General features: G+C 33.2%; 1 protein-coding gene across 3 annotated transcripts in view; it reads right to left on the bottom strand.

Moving 5' to 3' along the window:
• The window catches only part of cv-c (RhoGTPase activating protein), a 297,593-nt gene that overhangs the window by 143,144 nt on the left and 141,579 nt on the right, over positions 1 to 12,870 (bottom strand). For 2 of the 3 annotated variants that reach the window (XM_077445087.1, XM_077445088.1), the window contains 3 exons: positions 12,518 to 12,685; positions 9,031 to 9,701; positions 7,516 to 7,558 (listed from right to left, as the gene is read on the bottom strand). In XM_077445087.1, the coding sequence (XP_077301213.1) occupies positions 7,516 to 7,558; positions 9,031 to 9,701; positions 12,518 to 12,685 (882 nt within the window). Of the gene's footprint in view, positions 1 to 2,508; positions 2,828 to 7,515; positions 7,559 to 9,030; positions 9,702 to 12,517; positions 12,686 to 12,870 lie in introns of those variants that run through there. The other variant, XM_077445089.1, reaches the window with a different exon arrangement.

Raw genomic sequence — 12,870 nt, 5'->3', positions numbered from 1 at the left:
TTAACAATCAATTCAAAAGTCAAAAAATATATAACCAAAGGTAAAATGTCACCATTTCCACTCGAATATCCCTCAATTTGCAAATGGTGGAAAAAAAGCAGCCGAAAACATATCAGCTTCGCTCACACGAAAAACGGTATTTCCATCAATTACGCGCATCCGCACCCCCGGCTGGTTTCACAAACTCCACACATAATACATAATATATAAATAAATTCGGAACGCGTATCAATATGGAGTATTTTACTCATAAATTCGATTTAAGTCGGGTCGCACAAATCGCGAAATTTCATATCGAAAGGTTCGGCGATACGTGAAATCGCACAACCCTTACGCGCATTATATACGCGGTTCACGGTTTTGCGATAACGGCTTAAGTGCCCGATTAAAAATATCGCATTTCACACATCTGTAATTCAACGTTCAATATTATATGTGTGTAGCATAAATACAAACGTACACATAAACAAGGCGAGATTATTACCGTTCCAAATGAGAAAATCTGCACCGAACTCGACACTGTACATTTTGTATGGCCGAGTTCAACAGGAAAATTGATTTTGTATGAATTTTAAACGTAAAACGATGTACATACATACATACATATGTGGTTCAGTTTTATAAACATTGCCTTTTTTATACTTGAATATTTTCAGTTTTTTTCCTCTCAGAAAATAAAGGAACGCATAAATGTACATATAATACATGGTGGAAACGTTTCGAAATCAATACGAACAAAGTAAAAGTTTCTTACTAAATTGATCGAAACTTTCAAATTTTACGCAATGATTGAATTATATATATATGTACATATGTATCAATACAATATCAATACATATATAGGTAAAGTTATGTAGGAATAATATAGCCTATACAGGTATTTTTACTCTGATGACTGGAATTTCATGAATTTATTCCTAAAATAAATAAATACATATGTAATAGCAAATTGCTAAAATAAAGTACGAAAAAATATTCCAAAAATTGCTTGATCAAATTTTTATTCACATGAATATGAATATATATAGCAGAATTACGTCCACATGTACATATGTATGTACATATTTTACATAAATATATAAAAATTGCAAATTCCATAGTCGGAAAATATGTATTGATTTTATTTTATTCAATTTCTTATTTAAATGACAAATGTAGAAAATATTTTTAGAATAGTACTACGCCACAGTAAATATGTATAAAATATGAAATCAAATTCGATATTCGCAAATGAAAAGGTTAAAATATCTCATTACAAAATAAATACATTTTATTGAAATAAATAATAAAACTTACGCAATGGCAACATTTTTTGTGCAATATCAATGACACATCTTCATATCAATAATTCAGGGGTGCCAAAACATAACCTTTCAAGTGTAAGAAAATTAAACTTTCATAAATAACGCATTAATTCACCCTAGCAACAATTTTTAATTAACTATAAATCTTTTGCGATGTATTAAAATCATTTAACGGGCAATTAATAAATTTTAAATATTAGAAAAAAAATAAAAAGTTTGCCATCATTTAGTGCCATATGACAACGGTGTACATATCTACTACTTTCATAAGAATAAATGCACAATTTATTACATACCTCCTTTACGTTTCACATGGCTTTCGTGTTATATGTCGTCTCTCTCAACTTTCAGATGTTATCCTGATCACGATGGCTGGAGATATCATCACCCCTTTTGGTGATAATAATGATGATAATATGAGCCATTCGAAGTAGAACTGCTAGCTGGAGGTACAACCATCATATTATGATGTTTACCGCGCACGTTATGACTAAAGCCCGGACCCAGAGGGTGCCGCGTATTGTTCAATTGTTGTAAATGCATTGTTAAAAGTTCGCTGAACGTTTTTTTTTTTGGACTCTAGCTTTGTAAATAGAGCTAAACCGCCCCGATTCCTGAAAAAAGCACGGTGTATATCCGCAGTCTAGTTATGAATTGTTATTTCAAGTTTCTACCCCTAAGAGGCAGCATTTCAAAAAATTTTGAAGGGTGCAAGGAAAGGCCGACAAATACCTCAAATCACAAATGAAAAGCATTTCAGTCTAAGTGGCACTTACATCGTTTTGGTTTGGCATCCATAAATTATAAATAGGCTTAAATATTTTTTTAAATGATGCCTCAAGCACTTAAATAAAATATTATATAGGTAAATATTCAAATGGAAAGAAATGTGTAAAATACATAATGGTCACTGGATTTGTGGTTATTAAAATAAACATAAGATATATTTTGAAAACATCATATGAACAATTAAAAGCTTTCAAAAATAAAAATGCAAAATTTAAAGCTGACCAAAATCATTTAATTAACCTACCAAATTCGCTACATACATATGTACATAATTGTAGCAAAAGTTTATAAAGTCTTGTCGCATTTTAAAGCCCCATTTCTGTATCCATATGAAGACCCAGCATCACAGTAAGAGTTCTGAATTTTAAACAATGAACCGTACAATTCTAATAAAATAAATGAAGGAAGTGTGTACCTGCAATTTTCCTCTCTCTCATCCTTCGCCAAAGTTGTTCGGCTTTTCTCATGGGCCAATTTTCAACTTTAGCACTGAAGCTCCTGAAGAATTTATACTCCTTAAAGTGGGACATCCGCCTCTCCATTTTGGTCGGGGTGTGATGGGGAGGAGACGGAGTTTTCGCCATTTCGGATGATGAAGTCATGGACTCCACGCCCAAACTGGTTTCGGGACGTATATCACTCATTTTCACTGGATTTTCTTAATCTTCACCACGCATCAAATTCAATTAGAACCAAATTGTCCTCATAAACACACACCGACGCCTGAAATAGCGCTGAATTCGCCAAATTTCCGAATTTCCATTTACACCGTCGAATTTGCCAAATGCAATCAAAAGTTTGATTGAAAAATGGAAATACGTCTCCGGGTGTGCCTTTTTTAGACCTTCCGAATCTATATTATTACTATCAGCGAACTTTCATTTATCTACAAAACCACCGCGAAACCAATCTAACTTTTCAAAATGAAAACACGAAGACACGCCCATACTAATAAATGCCCCCTAAAATCAACCGAACCGATAATGGTGAATTATCCCTTTTAATAATAAACCCATCGGCGAGATAAGATAAAGCGACTGGATAATCATCACACACGTGCGACACGATCCATCACTCAAGATATTTAAAAAAAAGGGAAATGGATATTCAAATGAAGATAGATTACGCATACAAATAAAAATAAAATTGAGGTGGTGGATTTTTAGACAGGAAAATTTCGCCACGACGCCAGTGCTTATTAGTTCAGAAAACTCGGAAAAGCCGGAATATGCGGTGACGGTTTTTGCTCCTATGCGGCAAAGTGGAGAAGCATAATTTTTTTATACGCTCGCCTTTTCCTTTAGGCTAAGATGATAAAAATTCCGACATAATAAGAAAGCCGACGGATGGAGAGGTCGACTTTCGTGTGACTTGTCAATTTGAAGAGCGAAGCTTTTCCTTTTATTTTTTTCATTACAAGGAAAAGCTACACATTTTATACTGAGAGAACTACACGCATGAAACGATATGAAAAATTCTTTCACGAATACACGTACTCAACTTCCAAAACAATAAAAAGAGACAGTTGTACAAAATATTTAAAAAAAAATTTGAATGTATTATTAATTATAAAAAACCGGCAATTAGCGTAATTGAAAATTTATAATAATAAGTTTCATAAGATATACTATTTTTCAAATATTTGTAATAATAATAAGTATAACAATTATGAAAGCTTGCGTGTTTCAATAACTAAGGTTTTGCAGAATCACAACGGTGTAAAGAAATAAAATTTAATAAAACATTTATACACTCATAATTTAAACACATACTTTAAATGTCAAACAATCATAAATTAAGCAAATTTTCCAATACACTTTTGTATATGTTAATAATCAATCCATCAAACATACAAAATCGATCAAAAACAAAGCAACGTTGGCCAAAACACGTCGATCCAAACAAACAACGAGAGAAAGACAGTGGATACCGGATTAATATAATTGGACTTGGCCCACTTTGGAACGGCTGAAATCGTACGGAACGTATAATTTAGCACTCGGCAACGTAAATATTAACATTGGCCGGCAGATAAAACAATGATCGACGCATCGTATTCCAAGTTACATACATACAAACATATATGTATATGTACATATTACATAAAATAATTCTATTCTAATTTTGAAACATTCGTAGAGGAACACACGCCTTACATTATTTACACAAACCTACATAGTTAAAATATATTACATGAAACATCACATTCAAATAATGAGAATATTCGTAGCGGTGAAATGTGGCTACGATTAAAAACACACGTGACGGTGTAAAAGGAACGTTTATACTTTTGAAAATATATGTACATATGTTTATTCAGTTGAACTTTCTAAATACGAGTGGTGAAGTTTGGTGAAATAGTTCGAAACACTTTTAGTTTTTATGGGAGAGTTTTGAGCGTTGTTTCGATTATTTTGTTGATGTTATTGTTCGACCGGAAGTGGAGAGTCGCGCGCGAATTTTCCGGTTCAAAAGTCCTCCGTCGTAAGCGTCCGGACGCTGAGGCGTCGCCCGTGCGTCTGCGTGATCCGGAGCAAGCCCTCTGACGGGCTACAGCGCAGGTGAAAATCGGGAAAATGCCTGTTGCTACATGGGGGGGGGCATCGAGGCGCTTTTCCGAGTGAGCGCCGCGCTCGGAAAAGCGTTACGGTGTTTGTTGTGTTGTTTTGACACAAAGCTCCATTTAGTTTACATAAGATTTTTTTAACTACTTATGTAATTTATTTATGTATTCGAATTCAATATTCGAGAACAAGCTGCGTATGTGAGTGAAGTTAGTATATAAACCTTTCTAAGGTTGAACTCAATCAAACTACTATACTTATTTTCACGTGACATATGTACTTGAATTATATTGAAACTACGTTTGAATCAATTTAACAATGATATTTTACATTTATAGTATGTAAATATTGCGATCTTTGAACGCAAAACTTAACTCGGTATAGGCCGTATTCAAATACGCTGTGTTTTTAATGAAACTTCATTCAAACGGCCTTTGAATGAAAAACAGAATGCGTTTCTCATTCAAAGGCCGTCAACATAACACATGTGCGATTTTAAACCCTCCAAACTTCATACAAAAAAAAATATTATTTAAAATATTCAGTTTCAAACTTCCATTGATAGATACATATTGTATGTAATATCAGCATATATTTATCCAAAATATCGATAAATAAAGTTAAAATAAATTTATATACATAAATAAATTTGGTTTAAATTTTGGTTTAAAATATGGCTTAAAACTTGATTTGATCGATAATATTTCAAATAAATGAGTACTGGGTAAAATGTCTTTACATTGTGAATTGCTTTTTTTTATTTTCCATTATATTAACAATCTGTTTATTGAAAACATTAAGTAAATTTTTATTTTTCGGTTTAATTTGGATCAATTAATTACCCAGTGATAATGTCCAATTTAGGTTTTTTGAATTTCTTTAGCTAACATTTTCTACAACAAACAATTTTGAAATCTAATGGACACGTCGTTTGAAAGTCAAATTACTACTTTGGTACATACATTGCATTACTAAAAAATATAACGTTAACACTAAGCTCTGATAATAAAATAAAACAGCATAAACATTTCAATTCATCTAAGATTATGGGTTTGGTGCATCCGCTCTAAAATCGCCAGATTAACAGAACGGCAGCTTTAAACGTAATTCTCGTTTTCTCGAATGATAGATTGCACATCAGATGACGAGTAACCTTTCGATGTGCACAGATGCAATTATTAAAATTGAGTTGGATCTTTCTGGCGAGTTTAATAAGGCAAGATTCGGAACTTATCGAATCTTCCCTTATTAAACTCGCCTGATAGATCCAAATCAATTTTAATAATTACCATTTTAATAATTGCATCTGTGCACATCGAAAGGTTACCCGTCATCTGATGTGCAATCTATCATTCGAGAAGACGAGAATTGCATTTAAAGCAGCCGTCCGTCAATCTGTCGTTCAATTTGTCTGGCGATTTTAGAGCGGATGCACCGCATCCAAGATTATACATACACTTGTGATTTTGCGCTCTGGTGATTTTTTTTAGTACATTTATTTGGTGTAGGAAAAAATCATAAATAAACATCATAACAAAACACAAATAAACCTCCGAGAACAGTACATCGATTAATTGAGTCAAAAAATACAAAAAAAAGGGTTGTAGAGATTTTATAAAGTTTTGAACTAAAGATTTTATTGTTAAATTGAAAAAACGCGGTGATAGGAGACCAGTTTTACAACATTTTAAGATAAAACCAGCAGTAAAGCTCATTGGTTAGTGTATAATGCTAACAACTTAGGGGTCTTGGGTTCGAGGCCCAACCAGATCTCGGATGCGACTCCATGTCGATAGCTTCCTATGAGATGGCCAATTCATCTGTTTTCATTGTTGAATCGGATCCTACCAAACTAGCCTACCCCCCCCCCCCCCCCATCTGTCATTATTTGAATTATATGGATTTAATTAAGTAAATATTAATTTTGTAATAAAAAAGCCAGGAATGAAATCTGGATCAATGGAAGGAGTGTTTTTCAATTTTGAAAAACCATATTTAAGATGAGAATCTTAATGGTTGGAGAATCATAGCCGTAAGTTGCCAAATTTGCTCATAAGGAAGATGAATTGTAATGGATATCATTACGAATACATATCATTACGAATACGACGAATTACCAAAAACCTAATAAAAATATTTGGCGAAGCCATAGGAAATTTATATGTAATATATTATTTTTAATATTTTTCTTTATAGTACACGTTACTGTTGCAAAAAGTAGATTTTAAATTGAATCTAAAAAAAATAACATTTGTATCTGAAAATATCTCACCCGTTTACAGGTGTGGTACAATTGTACAATTTCAATTGTACCACAGGTCTATCAAATCTATCACTCATTCACAATTGTAGGTATGTGAATGAGTGATAGATTTGTTTGTGTTTCTAATTGTGAAAGAGTCTAAAAATATATTAAAAAACACTCTGTCGTAGAGTCTTATTGTTTTATATTTCGTTTGTAATGGAAAGTATTACATTAAATTTCATATAAAATGGTTATTATCCAAAAATTATATAGTTCTATCTATAATCAGATACCTCTAAGTAAATACGATATGAATACGATAAGAATAATAATATTATAATATTCGGAGCGGGGTATTAAAAGGATTTATTCAAAGCGCCGGATAATAAAATTCGAAACTCGATTTGTAACGTAATCAGTGAAAATCGAGAAAGTTATCGATGAAAATATCGTCAAAAGTTTTTCCTATCGCATTACGAGTTTGTGGAAGCTGTTTACAGGATCGAATATGAAATGTTAAATCGTTACACCTTTTAGGCTGCTAAACTTTTTTTACTCTCGGACAAAATGATATAAATTGTGTAATAAATATATGACATAATATAAGACATACCTGATATTTGTTTTTCTGATTGAGCTCTAGCACGATGCGACACCTGTAAAAATATTATATGTTATAGAAAATATAAAAAAAACGATAAAAATATTTTTTCACATTTATTTTTTGCCGTTTGAAAAAGCCTAAAGGTCTATTCATACTATCCAGCACTGCATGACAATATTCCAGCACAGCAGTGCATAGAAAATACTATTCTATTCATACTACATACATATGTATATAGCACCGCACGACCAGTTTTGGCCGAGTGCAAGGCAAAATCAGCTTACATATACATTACAGAGAGCGACGATACATTGCAATATTGCTTGGGTATATCAAGTCAATATTCTCACAATATCAATATTTCCGAAAATATTCATAAGCGCATGAGCATTTTCATTAGTACGCGTGCACTTACTCCTATGATATCACGTCGTGCGTGAATTGGCATTTGCTCTCCAAATCTCAAGTTTTTTCAATTTTTATATAATAAAATATTGCAAAAATTTCTCCATAGATGTCACTGTGGGTGATGTGGGTTTGTATGAATTCTCTTTGTATAAAATGCTTGTATGTATCTGATCTATAAAGGCGAGTATACATTTTATTGATTGAAATAAAAAATAAATAATTAAATATGAATGTAGCCATACATTGTATTAAAGAATACTTTTCGTATTGCTGTTAACGTGCAGTTGCCATTCTGTGCTGTGCCAGTATGAATAGACCTTCATATGTAGAACGCAAAAAAAGTATTTATAATTGAATCACAACAATGTTATAAAACTTCAATTATATATGTACATACATTTGAGCTGTTATATTTGAAAGTGGCATTTTCTTCATTTCGAGAAATATCTTGCAAAACATAAAAATAAAATATTAAAAAATACTGGTGGCCAGTAATACGTTCATTCTGCTATTCCAAAATTCTGGACATATCGACTTAAAACCAGCAGCCTAGTGGTTAGCATACAATGCTTTGAACAGAGTGGTCACGGGTTCAAATCCCACTGGCTAGACCTTGGATTTGTGACTCCTAGTCGATCTTTTCCTATCAGAGTTTGCAAATATATCTGATTTTCAATGAAATGGTTCCAAAAAATTCGCAACCTTACCCATTTTCTCACAAATCTCAATTTTCAGCAATCTCGTATTTCGCCGAATTGTATAAATTGCCGAAAATTTACAAATTTCACCATCGATGTCTCTGTGGGTGTTAATTGATATGTATTTTCTTTGTATAATACTTGTATCAAATGTACAATGTTTCTGGCCAGAAAGGCGCATTGCAGTTACTTGTTAAAGCTTCCGGGTATACATTTAAATTAAAAAAAGAAGAGATAGCAATTTGTGAATGAAGTCAAACAGAAATAGTTTTTTGGAACTGAAAATTGGACTTCCTCCACTTTCAAATATAACGGCTCATGTGTAGATTCCATTTTTTTTCAGCATGATCCAATTTAGATGACAATAACACAATCTGTTGGAAAAGTGTCAAAAAATTAACAAAACAAATACACTCACGTTATCTTGACCATCTTCCGAGCCTTGTCTCTTGAACATGTGTCGCCCGGTCCCATTATGCTTCCTCATCAAAACCGGAACACTGGAACATTTACTACCGAGATCCGTGGACAGAGGAGCGATCGTCAACTTCAACGAAGCACTGGAGGGCGACGGCTGATCCCTTCCGGCGATCTGACCCAAAAATCCCTTATAAGCACCGGAATCATCGAGGCAATCTGCCGACGAGTTGGGACTATCGGCACTGGAGAACTGACCCGAATTCGAAGGCTTCAACTGCAAAAACGACGGCCTCGCCGGCTTCGAAGACTTCGGTTCCTCGTTCAACTCGTCCACGTTGTTTACCGAACTGTCCAAACCGCTCGAGGAGTGGTTCAGTCCGTTGTACTTTCGAGAGAAAATGTGCTTCCGGAGCGAAGTGTCGCTCATAGACGTATCGCCGGGAGAAAAGTCCATCGGAAAATTCTCATTTGAAGACATCTCTTCAGTAGTATTGTACGTGTGATCTTCGGGAGTCATGGTTTGAGTCGTGACACTGGTCCTTCTCACCCAGACATCATTTCCAGAAGATAACCTTCGGAACAGCGGATACATCCCATTACCGTTTGACTGTTTCCTCCTGAGACGCTCCCAAGTCTCCTTCCTTTTGCACTTGTTCGAACTGGTTTGACCTATAAAAAAACAACAAAAAATATAAAAAGAATTTTAAAAATCGACACTGATCGCACAAGCGCATCTCGGTAGTGACTTGCTTTAATTAAACTGTGCGAATAGGTTTGTTAACACTACCTGTTCCATTAGTGACATTAGCGATACATTTATAGTCTGAGCTATCATTAGCCGTTGAATTGCTATTTGAATTCTGCAATGTCATTGGATTGCTAGGGGATGTGTGAGTGGTGTAAGCGTATCATACGCTTGTGGAGATCCCAAACAAATTGAGACAAAAGATATATGTATATACATATATATTTTTTTTGTATAATATATTATATGTTAGTTTGTATAATATGTATATATGAGTGTACATATACATATGTAGTAACATGTAAATAGGACTCTGCAAATATTTAGCGAATTTCAACACATCTAGGGAAACTTCCATGTTTATTTACCTATTTCGTGTCTATATTTTTATTTGCTTACCAGAAAAAAATACGAAAATACGAAAAATATCTATAAAATTTTACATATATAATATATTAAAGCTATAATAATTAGATATGTTATACATATGTATGTATGTACGCGGGTCACTATTATGAATGTCAACATTACTATATATGAGCCGATATATTTCAAAGTGGCGAAAGTCTAATTTTCAGTTCAAAAACACAATTTATATTTCACTTAATTCACCAATTGCTATCACTTCTTTTAATTCGACATGCCCAAAATCTCAGAAAAGCAGAATAAACGTATTACAGGGCACTACTATTTTTAAATATTGTAAAACGCAAAACATTATATTTAATTTTGTGCGGGATATTTCTTGAAATGAAGAAAAGTGAACTTATGTACGTCAATTTCAAATACATATAACGGCTCATATATCATATTTGCATACACTACATATTATACCTACATTGTACAGTAATTGTTTATAAAGCGAAGGTTTGTCGTTATAAGGTTTCCCGGGTAAATTTAATCGACTCTCAGTATTATACACACTAAGCCGCATTTTCCTCTACACAATACGTGTTTTTCCTGCGAGCTAAGCGGATCATGTCAAACTATAAATATACATCGAATGTTTAAATTTATAATAATAAAATTATTTTTACGTATATACACATATGCGTAAATATTATGTACCTCTACCAATGCACAGCCCGTGCAGAAGTATTGCATACCAAAATAGAGTTTCCAGTCAAATATGCTACCGGTGAGATCTTGTGGTTATTAAAACACAGATAAACCAACTCCAGCTAGAATTTTCCGAATTTTCTAGCTTAATTTTTGAGACGGATGTAATAAATCGATATCCTCCCCATCGGTTTCTCGCAAATTCGAGTTATTAACATCTCCAATTTGTCGAATCTTCTAAATATATACTACCTACATACATTATGTATTTCTCGCAAATTTTCTGTGTATAAAAAATTTTGTTGATTGTCCATAGATATCTCTATAGTATTCTATGTACTGCTAGAAAAATCATTGGTACTTATTTACAAAAAATAATCTAACCATGTGTCGTCTTGGGGTAATTCCTGTCATGTCAAATATAATGTATCCATGCAATAAAATATATTAAATTATATTAAACTTTTAAAATACATAAGTTTAAATTACATGTCATGTGATTATGTACATATGTATATATTATATTTATATTGGATATATCAATTTCAAAAATCGCGTGCGAAAGGAAGATTATATGCAGACGTTTGACATAAGCTATATATTTATGAGATGAATTGCAGTTTCTCAAGTGCAGTGAAAGTGCTCTTTTCGAGAGATTCACTCTCGATGGCTTCATTAGCGCGAGACACCCATCCGAATGCAGGTTGTCGGCAACAACCATTGCAATTAAGACGTCAACGCTAATTAGGGGGGATTCGCCTTAAAGGCAAATTGGATAATGATGAAGAGAACGAGTTTATTTTTTGAAAATGCGCCTCATAAAGTGCATAATTGTATGCGCTGAAAAATAATAAAATTATTATGTCGATTATGTAGATGCAATTAAATGAGCGAAATATTACCTACATACATACATATATGTATTACATATAATTTATACGAAATTTTTAAATACGATTACGAGCACATGTGTATGTATGTACGGAAAAGCACGAAACCAGATCATAAATTAAAATGCTGTATTGAATTTGAATATTGATTGCAAATAAACTAGTCAATTGTACTAGTTTATTACTGATGAATAAATATTTCTCGAATGAGCCGATTTATTAACACCGGAATATTGTCGTGAATAAATTGAATGCATTTGAATAATTACACAATATATTAGTATACATACATATGTACATAGTATCTATATTTATTTTTGGTTTGTTACTTTAATATAAAAAAAAAATAGTTGTATGAAACAAACATAGATGGCATTCGATAGAAAAAACGATATGAAAACATTTCCATGATCCGTATGAAAATTCATTCTATTTGAATTTAAGCCAATTGATTAGGTACAATAGAGATAAGACAACAGTTTGTCATCACAATGACTGACTTGCGGTCGGTTTAAATTTGATTGATTGATTTTTGAGCAAACTTGACATTTTATAAAAACCAATTCTATAAATGTTTTCACATTTTTCAACAGTCAACTAACTAATACAAAAGCGCAATTCAAAGCCACATCCTATCTGCCACATTGTATAAACATGCGCTACCGCGTTTTAATTCAGTCACCAGTCATTCCGAAAAGCTCCGGCAAACGGTCGCGAAAAAAGAAATAATTGCTATTTTTCTTTGATGTTTGATTTTGCAGTACGAAAATTAATTAAAACTCCCAACTCACCCTTGTCTGCGTCCTTCCTTTGTCTGGGGGGTGGAGAAGCCGTCCCTATGCCAGACTCTTCTCCGCCACCCCTCGCCCTCCCAGCATCATTGCCAGACGACGAGGATGACGATCTAATGTCATCGTCGACTGTGGCCACTTCGTCCTCGCTGCCTGATGGGATTGAACCTGCAAACATACATTTGTATATATTTTAATACAACTCAATTTCATCGTACCATTTTCCACGTAGTGTGGTTTTATTGGAAAAAAATTCAAACTAGTAGTTTTTCGTTTGCCATTTGAAGCGGAATGAATATGATAGATTTTTATTGTGCAAATTTTACATTTGGAACCGTTACTGTCAATAAAAT

This window comes from Arctopsyche grandis, chromosome 13 (assembly GCF_051622035.1).
Source record: "Arctopsyche grandis isolate Sample6627 chromosome 13, ASM5162203v2, whole genome shotgun sequence".
Lineage (NCBI taxonomy): Eukaryota > Metazoa > Arthropoda > Insecta > Trichoptera > Hydropsychidae > Arctopsyche > Arctopsyche grandis.
The sequence above is the reverse complement of the archived record's forward strand: the minus strand, read 5'-3'. Positions and strand labels throughout refer to the sequence as shown.